Below are 14,957 nucleotides of genomic sequence, written 5' to 3' on the forward strand. Positions count from 1 at the left end.
GTTTATTACATTTGCAGCAGCATAGCAAGGTGCAAACTCGCAACTAGTCTTATGACCTTCAATCACCTCTAGTGTTTCTTGACCTTAAAGCAGATATTAAAAAGTTAGTGACACTGAAAAGTGTGGGAGCATTAGGTAAAAAGTGTAAAAACAATAGTGCAACACGGGCGTGCCTGAATCTCAGGTCTTTTAAAAGTCCTTTAAGGAACACTCTTCTGGAGTGTGAGAAATATTTGCAAAGACGAAGTGCATAGATCTATTGTCGCAGCCACAGGGACCAATATCCTCTATATGTCGGGCAAAGCTGTAAATGGTAAAGTTGGTTCCATCTAAAATGAGTGATTAAAAATCTATCTTATTAAAAGAGATCAACAAGGCTCCATGCCCTGCACAGACTTTACTAGGATGTGCACTCTAACCATGGGTTTTCTAAGCTTCTTATCCTCTCGGTGGGCCGCGGCATGTTTAAAAAACAACTCTTTGATAATGTTCTCATCCTGTGGCTTCACAATATCATAACTAGAGAACATATCTACTCTGTCTAAAGCAGTGAAGGTGTCCTTGATGTATTTTAACCATGGGATTTTTAGCGCTTTATCAAGTGAGAGGCAGTCCTGGATTTCTAGTCTGTTAAAGCCTGCCTCCTAATTGGACCAGATCTTCACCCAACACAACAGGGGTTTGACAGCCACCATATCCATGATGTACGTAGTTCCTAATTTCTCATGTATTCAGTATGAGGGGGTACCCTAGGGGACTTTCAGCATGTGCCTAAAATATTTATTTTCTAGGTTCTATTTGAAACCCCTGGAGCATGTGTTGTCTGTTGCTATTCACAGCTTTGAACATACATAACAGCCTCTGGTCTTGACATGAAATTCAGATTCTCTGAGTGATATGGTGAGAGAATCTGGATTTCATTAAAGATATGGAGGCTAGCAGTATCCTGTCCTCCCTTCCAGAGAGAGAGGAATGGAAGGAGGGGGAAGTTATGTTAGTTTAGCATGATATATGCATTTATTATAGTAATTAAAAATGTTGCTATGGATTTGATTTATTTCAATTTAATTGAATAGTATTGTTATCAGGATCGCAGTGAATACAAGAACACAGTAGAATATTTTGAAGTTTGACCTTCAAGAAAAGAAATTGAAGATTTGGAAGTTATAGTTGTATTGGTTGTATTTAAGTTCTTTATGTAAACAGATTTGGCCTCACAGCAGCTGTAAAGAGGAAGATAGCTGCTGGGCTAGGGTTTATAATGGCTGTCATTTAGATTCTGATTCTAGAGTTCTAGGTTTGGTTACAAGTTGCTTTAAATGGCTGCACATGTAGTAGCAGTAAAATATGTATGCATAATGCTATCCCTCGTGTCTTTAATGAAATCCAGATTCTCTGATCATATTACTTAGAGAATATATATTAGATTTAATACTTTATGGTATTGCTCATGAGAGTTTCACCATCTGCAAACAGTGTGGTACAGAGCAAACTCTCTCCATAGAGTAAATACTGTTTACAGTACCTACTTTTCTATTCATATCAACTTCATAGCTCATTGTATGTTTGGTGACTGTGAGGGGTTTGATACAGAAAAAAACTGTTCATTGTAGGAAATTAATTATGGAACATACGTTGAGTATCTTGAGTAACTAAATGGGAGTAAAATGGAGGTAATGATTGTGGGCAAGTCACCAACCATCTGGTCATCGGCATGGCGGCCGGAATCTTTAGGCCAATTACTCACCCCAAAAGCAGAAGTAAAAAACCTTGGAATATGGTTTGCTGACAATCTGACTTTCGACAAGCAGATCCGGAAAATTGCCGGTAAATGCTATGGGGCCATGAAAATACTTAGAAAGATCCTTGATCTGCTCCCTGCTACAGCAAGGAAAACAAACGTACACGCAGTAATAACCTCCCCATTGGACTATGAGAATGTGTTATACCTTGGAGCTACAAGGACAGGATTTGCCAACTACAAAAAGTACAAAACGCGGCTGCTCGGTTGGTACTTAATCTAACAAAAAAATAAAACACAAAGAAAGCACTGGTAGGACTACACTGGCTGCCAATCGAAAAAAGAGTTATGTTTAAGGCAATATGCCACTGCCATCGCATTATTACACAGAACCGCCCAAGGTACCTTCAATCACTGCTAACCCAATATACCCCAGGACGAAATTTAAGATCCATGGGGAAAGCTCTAGTGAAGGTACCAAGGATACACAGAGCAAGAGTGAGGGCCCGCTCCTTCAGATACCTGGCAGCAAAGACATGGAATACCCTACCAATGGCCCTAAGAATAGAGCCATGTGAAATCAGATCCCGCAAGCAATTAAAAACCTGGCTATTTGCCAAAACAGACTAACGGCAATTACCAGGTAGAATACTTTCTCCTGCTAGGTTAGCAAGTGAACACATAACTTCTCATAACCACGATCCGATGTCTCAGCACAGGGATACACCGTTGGTGTAACCAAGTGCTTTACAAATGGAATAAATAAATAAAATGGGGAAGTAGGCTGTGTCTGAACAGTTGTATACATATTGAACCCTGTGTGCAATGAGGAGTTCCCATATATCTGTGGTTGATTGTTAACGTGAACTAGGCTAGCCATGAAGTGTATGGTATAGGGTCAATGTTGCACATAGCACATGCTTTGTACAGATAAGTGAGTTGTATTTGTGATGGCATTAACTAAGCTTCATATGATTCTGAGCTGTTATGTACTTACTTTGAGGCTTCTAATTCTGTACTGGTTTATAGAGTAATGTACACAAAAGAAACGTTGATGAGGTTATCAGTGATGTCATCAATGATGTAATTTGAGATGTCATAAATGATGTCATAGAACATGTCATGAGTGATGTAATGTGTGACGCCATAAGCAGCGCATGGCTGGGGCGCAAGTTATAGTTAGCTCTGGCTTTCACCGTGCACAATGGGGGGGGATTGGGGGGTTGCCCACAACACTTCCCCTGTCACTGAGCCCTAAGGCCAACACCTCCAGCAGGCTGCCAACCTTAAGATGCGCACAGCCTTTCACTGTGTGTAGTGAGGGGTTGGTCACCAAGCTTGATGGGCAGTCAGGCCCTTTATCCAAAGCCCCATCAGGGTGCCATGACCAGGCCATGCCCAGCCTTTGCTCTTTGGGCCCTGGGGGGCTCCATCCCAGAAGCTCTACTAACTATAACTTTTTCGATTTTCAGTGTTTGATTTTAGTTCAGAAGGTTAATGTTGTTACTGTCATATTCAACTAATTATAATGTTAACATTTGTTCTTTTTCAGTGAAAAAAAAGACATATATATATATATATATATACACACACACACACGCAAACACACTCCTCACAATTGCCCTTTGTACTCAGCCACACTCGTTTTATCTGTGTCCTGTTGTTTGCCCCTTCTAAAATCACTTTCAGAGGCACACATTGCTGACCCATGCCCTCAGATCTCTAGTACAATACTAAGGCAACATCCACCTTCCTCCACACACATAAAGCATTGACTCAGCTGGTCTTTGAACAAAAGCTAAGTTTAAAATCACAAGGCAAGGCATAATCATCCTAACATTCATTGCATAAAAGCCAACAAATGTCCTGGTTTCGGTGTACTTTATTATCACTGTTTGTGGTACGGTTGAGCTCAGGTTGCGTGCTGCCATTGTGTTCTTGCTATGTACTCTGTTGTTCATGCTCTGTTTTTTACCCAGCTCGTTCTGTCCGAAACATTTTTTTCATTTAACATATCAGATTGGTTAAACAGACTTGACAGTAAATGTGCTTGGCTGATATACTTTGCTGGAAACGTGTTCCTTCTTAAGCACATTCCTTCATTTTGCCAGAAGGGAGCAATGTATGTTTAGATATCTTTGCATCCTCGAGAAGAAGCCCGTTTTATGAGAAATGTGTTCCTTTCATGAGTAAAGTTCTATTAGTGCTCCAAATACGTGCTAATCGAGATTGACAATCGGAGCTTCATTAAATGATTATTTAGGCCAGTGATGGATTAACATAATATACACTGACCTCCGGTTATATAACTTGTTTATAATGCTAAGCCCCTCTGGTGTAAACATAGGAGTTGGTGCTGAAATAAAAGGCAATCAAAAGGTTAGAAACATAAGTGAAAATCTCTGACAAAACAAACATCTCCTTTTCAGGCGGACATGTACATCGGACATCACGGAGAGAAAATGCTGGAGAGCTTTTGCAAATGGCAGCATGAAGAATATGGCAAACGGAATGATGTCCATTTTGAAATGTCAACAAGCCGGTCGGAAGATGCGTCATCACCTGATGCAGCCATTCTCATAACAAGGCAAGTTTAATTTGGGTGCTTACCGGATGGATGCCCTCCATTTAAATGGCAATCAGCCACTTCCAGTGGCGTAACACCAAATGATGCCCCCCCTCCCCACCTGCAGAATGTAATGAGGGGCTCTGAGGATTCTCATATATCACAGATATTCATTGATCTTGGGCTGAATGAGGGCCCTTTGTGGGTTTGGCGCCCCCTGCGGGGTTGGGAGCCTCTCTGCTTAACAGAGGCTGCAGGGGAATGCGCTACACCCCTGGTCACTACTAATGAAAGAGTGTACCGGTTTTACACCTTCTAGCCTGCTCATAGTGACTCCTTTCAAGTGCCTCGGGTGTCCCAATATGGCAGTTAATCCGGCTCGCAAAAGGCCAGATTCTGAGAATCTGGTCCTTTGCGAGCGCAATTTTTGCATTTGGGATTCATCATCCCAAATGCAAAAATTGCAAAATGCGAAATCGCTATATTGCGAGGAATTGCATTTAAGGAATCTCTATTTGAGATTCCTTAAATGCAATTCATGAACCATTTCAGAATTGCGAATTCGCAATTTTTGGTCGCTATTTACCGCGAAGTCTGACTTCGTGGTAAATGGCGAAAACCTAGAAAAATGCACTTTAGTGCATTTTTCTAAGTTGTATGTTACACACACACATGTCCTTTGGACATGTGTGTGCGCAACATCAGTCTACATTTCCATTTCAGGGGTGCTACAGGGTGTCCTTTGGACACCCCTGGCACCCTTGAAATCACATCCTTATATGCGATTAGCAAATTGCTAATCGCAAATAAGGTGTGACTCCCCATTCATTCCTATGGGCCTTTAGGCCCATAGGAATGAATGGGGAGTTATTGCTTATTTGCAATTAGCAATTTGCTAAACGCAAATAAGGAATAACTCCCCATTCATTCCTATGGGCCTTTAGGCCCATAGGAATGAATGGGGAGTTATTCCTTATTTGCAATTAGCAATTTGCTAATCGCAAATAAGGAAGCTGTAGGAATCGCAATTTGTTTTGTGATTTCTACATGAATCCCGTTTTGTGAGTCTTTAATAGCGATTCCTTAATAATCGCTATTAAGGACTCGTAAAACGGGACATTGATGAATCTGACCGCTAGTGAGTGATTGTTCATGTATAAATCTAATGGCTATAAAAATTTGTTAAAAATGCTGTGTTTTTACAAAAACTTGCAGCAAAAATCTCATCGATTTAAAACGTGATTGCTTTGATGCTGGAGGGAGATGACAAAAATGGTATCTCAGGCTCAATTAATGTATTCCTCACAGTTGAAACAGTTTTGTTGATCTTGGTTGAAAGAGGTTGGTCAACTGAAAATGGTCATTGATTTTAGTAACAGATATGTTGCTTGGCACAGTGTGTACTCAGTATCAAACTGGGTGTCGGGAACAGAAAATTATGCAGTTATCTAGTATCCCATGGAGAGTGAACTTGAAATGAGCTAGTAACCCCAAACTATACCTCGTACATTTGAAAAAACTGTAACTACAAAGGTCGTTCATGGCGGTGAGAGCCCTTAAAATAAATGAAATAGCCAAAACATGGAGTGAAAAAGAACCTGAGATCTGCAAATGCAAATAGTTGGAGCCAGACACTCTATAGTATGAATGAATGAAATAAAATGAAAAGACCATTTGTAAAGCGCGTTGGCTACCCTTAGGCGTCCGAGCGCTGCAGAAGTCACGCCTATGACAGAGCCGATGAGAGCTACTCTGGTTTGTTAAAGAGCAGGGTTTTTAGGAGTTTGCGAAAGGTGAGTAGTTTGGACTCTGATCTGAGTGAGAGAGGGAGGGCATTCCAGAGCTTGGCCAGATTATGGGAGAATGAGCGGCCTCCACATCTAGCTTTCTTGATCCTGGGTATTACGGCAAGGAAGGAGGACCCTGACCTGAGCTGTCTGGTGGGATGGTAAGCGGTTATCAGGGAACGATTGATAGCGGGGCCTGTTCCCCAGAAGGATTGATGCTCAAAGCACATTGTCTTAAATTCTATCCATGCCCTCACTGGGAGCAAGTGAAGGTCCTTCAGTCTGGATTTGACCGAGACTCGTCGGGGGATTTGAAGGAGGGTTCTAGCGGCACAGTTCTGGATTATCTGCAGTTTGTTTAGGGTGGCCGTCGGAGCCCCGAGATATAGGGCATTCCCAAAGTCTAAGCGGAACAGGATTAGACCATGGACCATTATCCGTCTGGTGTGAAAAGGTAGGAGGGGGAGGATTTTGCGGAGAAGTCTTAGAAGGCCGAAGCAAGTGGCGGATAGTTTGGTCGCCTGGTGCTTAAAGTCAAGTGACTTGTCTAGCCAGATGCCCAAGCTTTTGATCGAGTCTTTGGGTGCAGGGGGCGGTCCCAAACAGGGGGCCAGAGTATATCAATAGTCTTATTAATGGAGTTCCTCAGGAGCATGACCTCTGTTTTATCCCCATTCAATTTGAGGCCGGAGGATGTTATCGATTGGGTGACTGCTTCCAGACAGTCTTTTAGGCCATGGGGTGAGTTAGGGGGGGGGATTTAGAGCCACCACTGGCTGAGTATCGTCAGCAGAGATGACTATTTTTACTCCGAAGGGGCGGACGATCTCGGCTAGTGTGCTCATGTAAACATTAAAAAGGGTAGGGCTCAGAGAGGAGCCCTGTGGAACACCACAATTCAGGGGCTTGCTGGGGGAGGTACATTCTCTCTCGAATACCTGGAATGATCGGTTGGAGAGAAAGGACCTAAACCAGGTGATTACCTTTCCTGAGATTCCCTTCCCGCTAAGTCGGTGCAGTAGGATGTTGTGGTTTACAGTGTCAAAGGCGGCACTTAGGTCGAGGAGAATGATGGCTGCTGAACCTCCATTGTCCAGGATCATCCTGGGCTCCTCTGTCACTGCGACGAGAGCGGTTTCAGTCCCGTAGAGGGGGCGGAATCCCATCTGTGAAGGGTCCAAAAGTATATTGGACTCTAGAAAGTTTGTTAGCACCGTGTCGACATGTTTTTCGAGGAGTTTGCTTAGCCAGGGCAGTAGGGAGATGGGTCGGTAGTTAGAAGGGTTGTTTTGATCTAAGTTTGATTTCTTTAGGAGAGCTTTGACCATGGCTTGCTTCCAAGGGAGTGGGACAGTACCAGTGGAGAGGGAGGTGTTGAGTAGTTCAAGAATAGTGGGTAAAATGTGATTGATGACTGAAAGAAGGGTGCGCGGGGGAGCTGGGTATTTTGGTGAGCCGGACTTTACCTGATGCATGATCGACTCTAGGTTGGCAAGATATAGAGGAGGGAAATGGTCAAGTGTGGCTGGGGCTAAAGGACCGGAGTCTGAGGAATTACTGGGCGGGGTGAAAGGATGGGAAAAGGAGGTGTTACTTTTTTCAATTTTGCAGAGAAAGAACTCTGCTAGGTTGTCGCAGTGGGTTTGAACATTCACAAAATCTTTGGGCTCCTCAGGTAATTTAAGGAGGGATTTTGCTATGCGGTATATTTCCTTGGGTTTTGAGGCTGCTTTGCCGATCTTTTCCTCAAAGAAGGATGACTGCGCGAGTTTAATGCTGGCCTTGTAGGATTTCATTGCGGCTCTATAGGCCGCTTTCTTAGAGGGTGAGTAATCTAGGCGCCATTTCCTCTCCATCTTTTTGCAGATGCGTTTTGATTCCCGGAGTTCAGTGGTATACCAAGGGGCAGTCGTATTGCAACGTTTGGGTTCCGAGGTTTTAATGGGGAGCTCCAGGTCAAGTGAGTTGGTGATCCACTTATTATAATTCTCATTCCCCAAGGTGGTGTTGGAGGTGATGGGTGGTTTGGTAGTTTCGAGTATGTATGAACAGATTGGACATTGCAAATGAGGTTCGAAGTACAATGCTCAAAGGTACCCTTAAGTGCTTTATTTCCATGAAAGACTAAGAGGCAAATTACGATGTCGGTTGAAAAGCCTCTGACCACTAGTCGGAAGCTTTCCAACTGAGGTTGGAGGCTTTCCGACTGACAAGGTCGGTTTGCAGTCCGACTGCCAAATTAAGATGTGGGCGGTTTGAACGTGTACTGGCCGGTCATTCTGGCACGGATCCGAACGGCTCTTGGAGTCTTATGGCGGATCGGAATGCCACCGTAATTCCCTATGGACAGGGTTTCCGTTGCAGGGATTACGATGTCAGTTTCCTACAGCTTTTCTGTGCCGGCCTTTCTGACATGGAAAGGCTGTCAGAAAGCGACTTTGTCTAGGTGGCTTAGGGTTACTGGCCGAGGGTTGTACATAGGGCTCCCCCCTGCAAATCCATGCACTGTGTGGCAGGCACCATGAGGGTGCAGAGTTTTACACACACACCCATTTCTTCATGGGAGCCTGTATTACAGCCAGTTTATGGTCAGAACACAAGCTCCCATTTAGAAATATGAGTATCCAACTGAACAGTGTTTGGTCGCATCGTAATCAGGTGGAGGGAACTGCAAACCGGAGGTCGGTCGGTCCTGAGACCGAGACGGTGTTGGTCGGAGACAACTCCGACCGACATCATAATAAGCTCCTAAATGTCAATGGGGTAGCTCCTGGCAAACCAACAGTAAAATATAATCCGTAACATGGCAACAATTTTAAATATAGAAAATAGATCGCACGATCAAGGAAACAAACTTTCACAAAGCAGACTTAAGAAAGAAAAGGAAGAGAGTCGACAATCAGGCGGAGTGAACATGGAAGACGCAGTTATATAACTAATATAACTAGGAACAAGACAAGGTGTTCAGCAAAAAATGTGCATCATGCCAAAATTCATTTTTTCAAAAATAAATCACTGCCCCCATTAAGGAAGACCTCAGCTTTATTTGGATAGGTTGGACTTACTGGTGCAATTGACTAGCATGTTAGCTTGATAAAACCAAACTAACTCATTACAATTTTTAGGTGTATTTGCTTGTCCATAAATGTGCTTTTTAAGTAGTGCCAATTCAGCTAGCGATGATATTTCCATTCCAAGCGGGGATTACTAGGAATGCAGGAAAACTGCGTTCTCTATAATTCCATTGGACATCTCTTGGTAGAATTGGACCAAAAATTGTTAGGTACCACGTGAATCAGATTCCTGATTACTACGGTAATTTAATTAGGGATTACTGGGAGCAGACTTGCTAGATGGCAGTAAAACCCATACCTCCTGTATTCATGTTTTTGGGTGTGGGACTACTGATGCAGCATTCCAGAAGGAACTATGATGGAGATCTAACCAGTGTGGTTACTGTGTGTTTCCTGATCAAAATGCCTTAAAGCCTCCTTTTACATTACCACATTACTCTTTCATTATATCAGTGTACTTTTCATCAATGTTATGCAAAGGCAACTGTAGCCAAAAGAAGAAACGTAAATGTACAATCATAAAGCTCAGAAATTGAGAACACTTGCATTTTCAGTCATTTGATCATAGAAGGCCAAGAAACTCAACGTACCAAAAACTGTGAATACCAAATATGTACAAAAGTTAAACAGCATCCTTTACTCCCAGCATGATACTACAGCCATACAGCAATTTTCCTTCCCTGCACCGCAATGACGGTCCTGTACAATGAAATCTAGTGATAGTCTTCCTGCCCTAAATAGGGTGGTGGGGGGGGGCATCTGCCACTATAACCTGGTGACTCAGTGGAGTAAGAGCAGCCAGGTCAAGTGAGTTTCTGACATCAGAGATCAGGGGGTTCCTTGCAAGAGTGAGGTTGTTGTTAAGAGTCTTCCACTTCCTTAGTTTTCCAACATAGAGTAACACAATATCATTAGGGATGTAAGGCTATTGTTGTAGTGCGTTTACCGTTTGCTAATTTAATGATATCAACACTGCTTATCAGCAGAAAAGGTGGCCAAACCAGGAGTGTTAGATTAGCGGAATTTCCCTCCATTGGCACAAATCTAAATCAGGAAGTATTCATCTCTCGGGAACAGTTACTCTAACTAACAAATGGTTTTCAAGATTTTGCAGTTCAACCTTTCTGTAAATCGGACCCATAGTAGGATACATAACATTATGAACAGTGCCAATTCCTTGCATCATTCATTCACTTTTCTTTCAAAAGAAATTTCAATTGTGCTTTTTAGATGTCTTCGATTGCTACAGCTAACAAAATTCAGATTTCCATTTGTGTTCATAAAAGCAAAATCCCCCAACAATGATCTCTTTGAATGACATTTATTAGATAAAAGAAAATCTATTAAAGATTTATATCTGTTAGTATTTTGTAGACTTACAAGTCTGCAGCATATGGGTTTAATGTCCCTTTTTTGCTTTAAAGTTCACTGTGTCTCTGTGCTTCAAATATATGATTAAAGCCATTAAATCTACGTTTAGGTTTATGTTTCAGTGACCATATAGAATCTATTTCAACTCATGCAAGGCATTATTTCCATGTCTCCTTAATATATTTTTTCAGATGAAGATATGTTTCTTTTTAGTAATGCTCTGAAGGATATTCCTAGACCTATTCAAGTTTTAATGATTTTCGGAGCCTACCACATTGAAGTTATTGCTGACAGGAAAACTAATGGGAAAGTGTATCAAATACGAAACTATTCTTAATGACACGGATTACATGGAGTGCACTTGATGTGTTTTTATGTAAGTATTTTAATGCTCTTTTTAGTGATAAGAACGCTAATCAACTGTTACAAATGGGTGCTCTCCATTTATACGCCAGGATGTTTTGCTTGGATCACCTGGGTTTTGGGCCTTTGTGTCGGGTGAGCCTCATTACTTGAGTCTTACTCCCAGAAATTTCATGGTTAAAATAGACTGTGCATGTTTGCCACCAGTGTCTGCCTTTTAAGATAAGGCCTCTGCAACACAGCTAGGGGACGGGGCACCAGGTTGGTTACACATGAACGTGTGTGCACTGATGTACGCATGAAGGCAGGCTGCATGTGAAAGACTACAGCCTGGTAGCTGCACACTGGTAGCTTTTCTCTGACAGTTTTAAACTGCAAATGTAACCCCTTTTGACAGGTCTAAACGTTCCTTTTAAATATTAATCATCCATATGTATGCCTTTTTGCCCATGAAGGGAAGGCATGCCTTTTTAAGTTCAAAATAAGCTTTATTGAAATTTTTGAAAAAGTCATATAAACAATTTAAATACACGAATGCATGAAATTGATACAGATAGAATAAATGAAACACATGAGAACGAGAATCAAAAATCAAAAATAGATAAGAAAAAACAATTCATATGAGATGAATACAAAAAGAAAAAAGAAAAATACCAGCTAGGAGATAAAGAGTAATACATTACTTTGAAATATAATAATAAACAACATAGCAATTTTGTGAATATTATGAAAAGGAAAAAAAGATAATACAATAAGAGGAACTCAAGGAGGTTTAGCAACTTCTTGTTGAAAGGGAGATTTAGGCAGAGAACGAAGGGCACAAGAATCAAAAAATGAAGTAACCGGATCCCATAACTGCTTTCGTTTTGGGGCTAAAACAGGTGGATAAACATAATGGAAGGACACATAGAACCTGATGTTGAGCATGTCCTTACCGTGAAATATACCCCAATTTATTGTCAGTGTAGCATAGTTGGCAGCGGACATAGGGAATTATTGGGCTACCTTGTTGCAGTTGGTAAATGCTAAATAAGGATTTATAGCAGCTAGATCATTTTAAACTTGTGGATCATTTACTATCAGATTTGAAGATTTTCCCTGTGGAAAATGTCTTATAGGAAGAACTACTGGACACCAGAAAAAAACTTCTGGATGTACCTTTTAAACTCACTGCATCCAGATAGACTGAACATCACTGACAATAGCACCTGATTACTACATATCTCAAGAGACATCAGGGCTTCATTGATTCCACATTCCAAGTGGAATCTTGACTCATGATACCTTTTAGAAATTCAGCTGTGTCATCTGTACAGCCACTGAGCAAACCATATTGTACTACCTGAGGAAGGCGGACGCTGAAACATTATAGTGAAATATATTTGAGTCAACTGTCTGAGTCAATTCTTTCTTGGTAATTGTATTTCTTTGTGGCTCGTTGTATCCTTTGGGACCCAGATTTATGTCCTGGCTGACTATTGCTTTCTTTTGAACCTATATGTGAACAAGGCTGTGAATACCAGCTGGAACGCGTGGATGAGTTCGCGAATAATAACAAGTTTGTGCAAGGAAATGCAGCGCTCTAATTGGCAGTCAACACTTCAACCAGGAAGTGTTTGCAGCCATCTTGGGACTCGGAATTAACTGAGTTCCTCTAAAAAAAAAAAAACATAAAAATAAGAAAATGGGGCAGTGTAAGAATACACTGACCCCATGAACTTGCTAATGGAGTCCCAAAAGGACTCCCACAGGGTAAAAAAGCATCTTTGTTTAAAAAACAAATTAGCTGTGAATTTGTAAAATTTGTTGATTTCATGGCAAAAAAACAAGCGCTACTCATTGGGGCACGAAGTCCCCTTGGATGCTGAGGGTCCTTGGGGGTCAAGTACCCCTCCTGTTACCACCGGTAAGTCCCACACAGCAGGACTGATGAGACCTCATTGGAGGCCTGCTCCCTTTCTCAACCTCTCTGCAAACGCACCTCCTGGCACACTACTGGTTGCGGGATGAAGTTCCCTTGCCTACTGAAGGTTTTTAGTGGCCAAGAACCCCTATTATTAGCACTAATATGTCCCATTCAGGGGGATTGCTGAGACCTCATTGGAGGCCGCACCCCCTTTCTCAACCACTCTACAAACGGCCCTCCTGGCACACTATTGGTTGAGGGAGGAATTTCCCATGGCTGCTGAGGGTAGTTGGGGGCCAAGAACCCCTATTGCTACCACCAGTAAGTCGCACACAGTGAAATTGCTGGGACCTCGTCAGAGACCCCCTTACTCAACCACTCTCACGTGCCTCCTGGCATTACTGGTTGGGGGATGAAGTCCCCTTGGCACTGGCGGAGCAGAGTTTACCACCCACCCTTAAAATAAGGGTGAGAAACAAGCAGTAAGAGGCAAAACAAAGGTGAGAAACAAGCAGACAAAGACGAAAAACAGACAGAATGAGCACAAAGAGGCAAAGTAGAGGTCAGAAACAAGCAGCAAGAGCCAAAATAGAGATCAGAAACTAGCAGCAAAAAGCAGAATAAAGGTCAGGAGCAAGCAGAAAGAGGTCAAAATAATGGGCAAAATGAGCAAAAAAAGACAAAATATAGGGCAGGAGTGAGCAGAGAGGAGGCAAAAAAACAAGTTGAAAATGCGCAGAGGAGGCACAAAACCTAAGGCAGCAGAGAGTAGCAGACTGCAGGTAAGCTGGACAAGAGGAAACACAAGGAGATGATGGACGGAGCGCTGAAACTTTTCAGACACTCCCCCTCAGTCACAGATCTGGGTTGAATCCACCATTATTCGTTAGCTCACTTCGCCACTCCAGTTAAGACACAGGTATATGCAAATCAGTCTTGACCCTGTGACTCATGGGAACAGTCCAGCCCGAACTGCCAAGCCATGTCATCCCTGGACCGGAAACAAGCATCCTGGGACTGGTTTTGGGCTAACAGCCCTCATCAGCCAGGCTAGCTTGAATCCAATGTCAAAGTGAGCAAGGCACGTCTGGGCATACCCTGCCATCCTAGGGTGAACAAAGCAAACACAAGGAGATGATGGATGAAGCGCTGAAACTTTTCAGACACTCACCCCCAGTCACAGATCTGGGTTGAATCCATCATTGTTCTTTAGCTCAATTTGCCATCCCAGGACAATTGGGCCATCACAGGGGGAGCTGGCATGAGGACCTGCTTTTGTGTGCCCCCTACTTTTTCCACACACCCATTGACAGACCCACTCAAACACTCACAAACCCACTCACTCACCCACTCAGAGACTCATCCACCCATTCACAGAATTTCACAAGCACTCATTTACCCATTCACAGACCCAGTCAGAGACTCATGCACCCATTCACCACCCACTCAGGCACTCACACGTCCAGTCACAGACTCATTCGACACTCATTCACCCACTCACAGATCCATATAATCACTTCTACATCTACTTACATAGCCATGTACCCACCCATACAGTCACTCACACACCGACTCACAGACTCATATTGCTGCTCACATACCCACAAACCCATTCAAACAACCACTCAGAGACCCATACAGCCACTCACATATGCACACTCACCTACATATATAGCCACTCACACGCCCATTCTCAAAGGATAGAGGTTACTGTTAAAAAACACAATTTTAAAAAACTTTGAAATTCACAAAAAAAAAAACAAAGGTTACAAGGATATTATAGTTCAATTTGCCATCCCAGGACAAGAGTGCCATTACAGGTGGAGCTGACATGAAGACCTGCTTCTGTGTGTCCCCTACTTTTTTCCACACACCCACTGACAGACCCACTCAAACATGCACACACCCACTCACTCCCACACTCAGAGACTCTCACCCTTTCACATAATTTAACAAGCACCCATGTACCCATTCACAGACCCAGTCAGAGACTCATGCACCCATTCACCACCTACTCAGGCACTCACACATCCAGTCAGAGACCCACTCGACACTCATACACCCACTCACAGACCCACTCAAACATTCATGCATCCACTCACAGATCCATATAATCACTCCTACACCCACTTACAAAACCATGTACCCA

The 14,957-nt window shown here is 42.7% G+C and overlaps 1 protein-coding gene across 1 annotated transcript in view; it reads left to right on the plus strand.

Annotated features, from left to right (window-relative positions):
* ADAMTS19 (ADAM metallopeptidase with thrombospondin type 1 motif 19) overlaps nucleotides 1–14,957 on the plus strand; it is a 1,315,906-nt gene that overhangs the window by 324,720 nt on the left and 976,229 nt on the right. Inside the window, exon 6 of the mRNA XM_078675613.1 lies at nucleotides 4,171–4,332. Coding sequence (XP_078531739.1) covers nucleotides 4,171–4,332 — 162 coding nt within the window. The remainder of the gene's footprint in view (nucleotides 1–4,170; nucleotides 4,333–14,957) is intronic.

This window comes from Lissotriton helveticus, chromosome 2_1 (genome assembly GCF_964261635.1).
Source record: "Lissotriton helveticus chromosome 2_1, aLisHel1.1, whole genome shotgun sequence".
Classification (NCBI taxonomy): domain Eukaryota; kingdom Metazoa; phylum Chordata; class Amphibia; order Caudata; family Salamandridae; genus Lissotriton; species Lissotriton helveticus.